Source organism: Xiphophorus couchianus, chromosome 20 (genome assembly GCF_001444195.1).
Source record: "Xiphophorus couchianus chromosome 20, X_couchianus-1.0, whole genome shotgun sequence".
Classification (NCBI taxonomy): Eukaryota; Metazoa; Chordata; class Actinopteri; order Cyprinodontiformes; family Poeciliidae; genus Xiphophorus; species Xiphophorus couchianus.
This window is the reverse complement of record NC_040247.1, coordinates 23876737-23883568: the sequence shown is the minus strand read 5'-3', so window position 1 is coordinate 23883568 and position 6832 is coordinate 23876737. Positions and strand designations below refer to the sequence as shown.

General features: G+C 39.6%; 1 protein-coding gene across 1 annotated transcript; it reads right to left on the bottom strand.

Moving 5' to 3' along the window:
- Positions 1-606: 606 nt before the first annotated feature.
- Positions 607-2781, bottom strand: LOC114134890 (red-sensitive opsin-like). Its single transcript, XM_028001750.1, has 6 exons — positions 2608-2781; positions 1962-2258; positions 1675-1843; positions 1426-1591; positions 1090-1329; positions 607-998 (listed from the first exon to the last, which is right to left on the bottom strand). Exons 1-6 carry the CDS (start codon positions 2705-2707, stop codon positions 900-902), a joined length of 1071 nt encoding a protein of 356 aa, XP_027857551.1. The 5' UTR covers positions 2708-2781; the 3' UTR covers positions 607-899.
- Between the last annotated feature and the right edge of the window lie 4051 nt (positions 2782-6832).

Sequence of the window (6832 nt, the reverse complement as noted above, 5' to 3'; positions counted from 1 at the left end):
CTAGCAGAAACGTGGGTCAGCTTCCCTTGCGGCTCGAATTTGCGACAACACTACACTGTCGTAGCACTGCGCCCTCCCTAGAGGGAGCACACCACACTTTCAAATAAAGTTAGACCAACATTTATCAGGGTTGCACAGTGACGCAATTGGCAGCACTGTTGCCTTGCAGCAAGAAGGTTGTGGGTTTGAATCCCTTTCTACCTGGAGATTGCATGTTCTCCCTGTGTGGGTTTTCTCCCACAGTCCAAAAACATGACTGGGTTGATTGATCACACTCACACCTAAGGAGAGTGATTGTTTGCTGTCTGTGTCTCACTGTGTTGCCTTGCGATGGATTGCCTATGTCAGCCTTTGACCACTGAAGATAAGCACCAGCACCCCTGGCGACCCCACTGGGGATAAGTGCGTAGGGTAATGGCTGTATGGATAACATTTAACTACTAGTCATTAGATAAGAAGATTCAAGAGGAGTCAGATATTGGGGCAGCTCTGCTCACAGGTGATGCTGTGAGACATTTTACCCTGTGTATGTTCAATGAAATGTAAACCCCCACGTTTTACCATTTTTCTATGATTCGTGTCAAAGAATGAAGACAAAACTTGCAGTCATGCTTTCAGTTTTATATTCAACTGAAAAGGTTACATGCATGATAAGACAACATCTAGAAAAATGTGGACTTTTTTTTTTTTTTTTACTTTGCCAGAATGCTATTTAGGTGAAAAAAAAGATATTATACAATTGTTATTTAGCGTAGCACTCAAAATACCTTTCAGTACTTTTTTTTTTTCAAAACGTACATTTCCATTTGCCAAAAAATTTTGTTTATCAAAAAAATAAACAATAGTTTCTGTACAGATCACAGTAGTTTTTTTTCTTCCAAAACAGAGAACATGAAGGTTTATGCAGGAGCCACAGAGGAGACTTCTGTCTTGGATGTGGACACTTCAGAACCATCATCCACCTGTTTGCCAAAGAGCTGCATGATGCATGTGCGGAACTACAAATGAAAGAACAAAGTGAAAGTTAAATATAAAACAAAAACATATTTGTTATAATAAAAAATGTGACAGCTGTATCACTATGCCCACCTGTCGGTTCATGAAGACATAGATAACAGGGTTGTAGATGGTGGCGCTTTTGGCAAAGTATGCAGGCATGGCAGCGGCCAAAGGATGGAAGGCGTATCCGGGGTTGGCTGCGGCAAAGCAGGCAAAAAAGGTGTAGGGTCCCCAGCAGACACAGTAAGCTATGATCATGACTACAACCATCCTGGACACTTCTCTCTCAGCCTTCTGGGTCGACTCAGATTCCTTCTGCTGCATAGCAACCTGTAGCCAACAAAACATGAGGTCAGATTTGATCAGGCTTTGTTTAGGGCTACCATAAAACTAAAGTGACAAAAAGCAGTGAGGGATAAAACTTACAGCACGGATGGCCAACCACACAGCCAGGTAGCACAAGATGATGATAGCCAGAGGAATGATGCAGCATGTAATCATGAGGACAACCATGTAGGACTGGACTCCAGGGTCTTCACTTCCACTGAACACATCAGGCCCGCAGGACGTTTTCAGTCCATGAGGCCAATACCTGATACAAGGAAACAATCAGTTCTTGCTCTGCTGATTATTGAGGATATAAAAACCACATAAGCAGGAGATTATCTAAATTACCTGCTCCATCCAAAGATGGGAGGAGAGCACCACACTGCAGACCAGACCCAGGAGAAAACTATTCCAGCTGTGGCCCACTTGGCATCGAACTTGACATTTCCAAAGGGTTTGCACACAACTATCCATCTCTCCCAAGAGATGATAGTCAGGGACCAAAGAGCAGCAATACCTGTAAAGAATAAGGGTGCACACATGCAGTTTAGTAGTCTACAAACACAATTCATCTTTAGGTTTGATTAAAATGAATTTGCAAGTCTGTAACATAACTTACCACTGTGACAACTTACCACAAGTTGAGACAACATAGCCTTCAAAGACACACATCGGGTGTCCCAGAATGAAATATCCAAAGAACTGGTTGCACACACTGATGGTGCTGGCAAAGACTGTCTCTCCAAGATCAGCAATGGCAAGGTTGACCAAGATCCAGTTGAGAGGATGACGAAGTTTCTTGAACTTTGCTGTGGCCACCAAGACGAGGCCGTTGGTGAAGACTGATAAAATCACCACAATAAACATCCAGAACGTGGAGAGGTTGTAAACCCATCGAGGAGCGATGTGGTAGTTTGGTCCTTCAAAAGGATCTGCAAGCAAAGGTCTGCGTCTTAGAATCGCACGCAGTCAAACTTTGTTCTAATTCAGGAGCGTCGTCTTTTTTTAAATGTCACATGTTGCTATCTTGACTTCTGTTATAAGAATGTTGTATGTAACTGCAGACTAATCGGTCGGTGTTTAAATAAAAATGAAGCAAAAATCTAAATTTTCAAAAACACTGTAGTTTATGTTGTGCTTGTCAGCATTAGTTCAAATAGTGGTTCATAAACTACAGCTCGTCTCAGTCCCGTGATATGTCAGGATGTGGAACTGTACAAAAATCCATCTCTAAACAACAGCAGGTCTAAACACAAAATAATTCAAATCAAAAAGACCTACCTTTGGTATGATTACTGTTTGTGTATGTGAATGCGGAGCCTCTTGTTGTATCTTCGTGCCGCCTGGCAGCAAACACCTGTTTTCCCCATTCCTCTGCCATCCTGATCTCTGGAGATCTTCTCTCGGCTGTCAAACCTTCCTCTGGCTTATAACCTTCTGCGTTTGCTGGGTGCTTTACCTCACACTTCTCTTTATATACCAACGCTTATCTGACCTCTGATGGGATTACTGTAAAATCATATTACACCTGCGGTGTTCCACTTGGCAGAGATGCTCAAACGTAAACCAATACACTGGTTATCAACTGTAATTAAATCAATCTGCTAATAAGGTTAAGACACCCGGTGGATTTCTACACTCTCACTTCATATAATAATTGCATTTCGGATCTTGAAATTACACCTTCAAGTGCATTAAAAGCCCTCTTTGGGTATTTCTGTAAATTATAGCTGCTAAAAGTAATGAGTCTTGTCAAACGTTTCCTCAATATGTAGAGGGAATTATTCCACTTCAATAAGTTTCTCTAATAAATAAAATAAAATAAAAGTTTGAATTTGAAAGAGTGGCAAAGAAACATGTTTTCAGATTGTGTGTTACGAAGGAGGCTGAGGTTTATAGGAGAGGAGGCAAATCTTACACCAGATTTAGAGGACAAGAAGAGATCCGCACTCTAATAGACGCAGGTTCACTTAATGACATGAAGCTGCGTCTTTAATCCCTCCGGAAAGACGGGTCACCCCAGGGTGGAGTTTTTTTTTTTTGACCCACCTAAGATGTGGGTCAAAAACGGACAACGGAGACGTGCAGTGAAGGGGTTGCGTACGGATCATGATTTAAGAGGGTGTGAACATGTTCTCCAATGGAAAACCAAGGGGGTTAACAGGCTTGGCCCGGTTCTTCCTTTTGGGTCAGCGGTTGAATAAGCATAGCAAATGTTACGGTTGAACCAAAACAAATCCGGCTAGTAGCGGTCTGGCATATCTCGGTTCAAAACACAGTTTACACTTTCGTTATGTGACTGAAGTGTTTAGTTGGACAGGTCAGCAAAAGTAACAAAATGGATTTACCAATAAGAAGCGGTCATAAAAGTGAGTTTTGACTAAATCTTTTCTTCAAGGTGTTCATGGAGGATCAATCATTTTCCATGTTATGACTTTTTACAGCATAGTAAATTTTTTCTGTTGATGCAAAAGAGACTACAGACTGTGGTTTAATCTTTTCTGATTGAGAAAAAAAGTTGAATTATCCCAAACTGACTGTTTGTTTACTGGAGAGGGCTGTGTTTACACCAATAAGAAAAAATAAATAAATAAATAGGGTCGTCGTTATTTAAATTATGCTCGTTACTGATTGGTTCCTTGTTACCTAATGACACAGAATTCTAGACTCTTAAATTAATTTGAGTGAGCTTCAGGCATCAAACAAGAGGGCATAGTTCTGAAAATAGAGACAGGGCGGAGCCAGTGTCAATTTTCCAACAAAACTATACATTTTTAAAAAAGCGTTTAAAAACAGTTGGCTTCAAAACCCCCATATTAACAGATATGAAAAACATTCAAATAAAACTAAATGTGAACAAAAAAAATGCAAATGCTGAAGAGAACTCAGGGTTGTTTTTGGAAAGGTTCAAAAATGAAGAGCCAGAGCATTAACTGTAGATTTTAACATTTGAGTTTTTATACATTTACAGAAGTACTTTCGTTGTAAAATTGTGAAAAGATGCATCTTCTTAATCAAATATAAACATATGGATTCCCTGAACGTGTTTGCCTCCCTGGAGTGAAGAGCAGTCTTTCCCGCTGACTGCAAAACAAAATGTTTAGAAGTTTACAATTTACAATTACTACTATTATGTTTGAAAATTACCTTAAAGTGAGTAAGTACATAAGTGTGTGTGCATGGTTGTGGAACATGCCTGCTGGAGATTGGCACCAGCGTCTCCCAAGATGCTGCAAAGATAAGTGAAAATAGGCAACGAATGGATGTGTAAACTTTGTAATACACAAAGATTATAAAACAAAGTTAAAACTGAGAAATTTCTCCCAATTTACACATCGGTACGTGAGCACAGTTTCATCTGAATAGAGCAGAGCTGGAAAAAGCAAACTAATTGTTCAGATTAAACCATTACCCCAGCTTTGGTTAATCTATCACCTCTAGTCAACTGTCTGTTTGGAGGGTTTTACGGATTACGGAGCCGATGTGCCAAAGCTAACTGGACTAATTAATATAACGGAGCAGTCTGAGGCGTACTGCTGATCTGATTTGGCGTTCCGATGTGATCACTTATTGAGTAAATAAGTGAACCCCAGTGTACTACAACAGGAAGGAGATAATATTATTCCCCACTGTTGTGGTAGCTATATCAACAAACAAGATGCAGATGGGTCTTAATTATGCATACAGATTTATATTTGAATTGACTTTTGTCTAAATGAAGGTGATGTTTGATAGTGAGCACACAGAATGCAGCTGGCGTGCTTTGCAGAGAGATAATTGCTAATGTGAATTCTGAACTCTTGTCCCCAGACATGTGCATGCATGGTTGCTTATCATCCTGTTGCCCTGTGATGAACTGGTGACCTGTCTATGATCTACCCCACCTGTCAGGGATCAAGGGATGAACATCATGAATGTCCTGTAAAGGTCAGTCGTGGCGGAATGATAGAAAACTATCTATTAAAGCAGCAACATGCCACTTTTACAAAAAACGTGTATGTTAAAATCATCATTGTTGTGACAGCATAAGACAGATAATCTGTGAATAAAATCGTGCTCCTCTGCCTTTTCCCACTACTAATTGCAGAAATACACCATTCAGTCAGAAACAACCAGTCAGAGCCAGGAGGAGGGCTTTAGTGCTGTCAATCAACCTCTTGTATGTGCCAACTCACTTCCTGCTTGCTCTTTGCTAAGCTACAGCTAATTCACCACAACATAGCCTGTCACCAATGCTAAGGCTAGTTAGCATAGCCATTGCTGACAGAGGATAAACAGTTTTTCTGTAACAGTAAGTTGTTTTTCAGCCATTGGCTCATTGAGCAGTATAGAGGAGGTTGATTGGCAGCGCTTAGACCCTCCTGCAGGCGCGGAGGAGCTCCGTTTTTTTCGCAAATTATTTGTCTCATATTATACTGTCATGAAATAGTGACAGTTTTAATAAATATGGAAAAATATATTTTTGTTAATGATACATTATGCAGCTCTGAACTATTAAAATGATAGTTTCTCTGTATTCAATGAGTACTTCTTAAAAATTAAATAATATGTCTGTTATCTGGAAGCTCTATTGATGTGGCCCTCTAGAGTCTTGACATAACTGCGGTGGGCTGGATTTGGCCCACGGGCCTCGAGTTTGACACGTGGAATAAATAATGAAGGAATTTTTTAAAGGGGTGCTTTTATTTACATTTTATGGTACTTTAATGACAAATTATATATGACTTTATTTATGTATAACCTTCAAGGACAAGTAGGTGTAGACAATGGATGAATGTTTTATTGACATTTTAATAAAAATGACAAGTGAAAAATGATTTAAAGTCCTCTAAAATCAATTTTTAAAAAACCGTTATGATAAAGTGAGGCATCTTGTTTGTTCACAAGCTTTGTTGTTCTAAAGTTATTTTCCATTTGCAGAGCCTGTTTTACCATGTTGAGGTCAGCTGAATATATGATAAACATAAAAACTGTCATTTCTAGTACATTAATAGAATGGCTGGAGTTAGGCCATTTTGACATATACCTATTCAGGCTAGAGATAGTCCAACTGGCCTGAAGCCCGTTGCACTGAAGCCCTTTTGTTCAGTAAATAGGGCCATTACCTAGGGCCATTACCTTAGAAGTACCCTGGTAATGGCCTCAACGCATCTCACAGTTGCACAATTGTTCCTTAGACTTCGACTTCGACTTAGACTGACTTTGTTGTCATTTTCAATGCACAGGGTGTATACAGAACGAAATTTCGTTGCATACGGCTCAGGATAATGTTTGAGGTTCCAATGTTGTGAGTAAAATAAAATACAGTATAAAATATGAATATAAATCTAAATATAAAATATAAAGTGCAGGACTGACAGTAAAATAGAAGTTATTTAGCTATGTACATGTGCAAGGTACCTAGTTCTTGTGAACTAAATAGGTGAAGCAGTCACCTATTTATCCTCCACAGCACAAAAGGCTGCATGCAAATTTGCATGTGCAAAGTCTCCCAGATTTCTTTTGC

Bases quoted from the DNA above. Each gene is read 5' to 3' on its own strand.
- LOC114134890 (XM_028001750.1), bottom strand. From the start codon at position 2,707: ATGGCAGAGGAATGGGGAAAACAGGTGTTTGCTGCCAGGCGGCACGAA. The intron at 2,259-2,607 runs GTAGGTCTTTTT...CTTTGCTTGCAG, and splicing joins AAACAGTAATCATACCAAAG to ATCCTTTTGAAGGACCAAAC. The intron at 999-1,089 runs GTGGGCATAGTG...TTTCATTTGTAG, and splicing joins ATGTCTTCATGAACCGACAG to TTCCGCACATGCATCATGCA.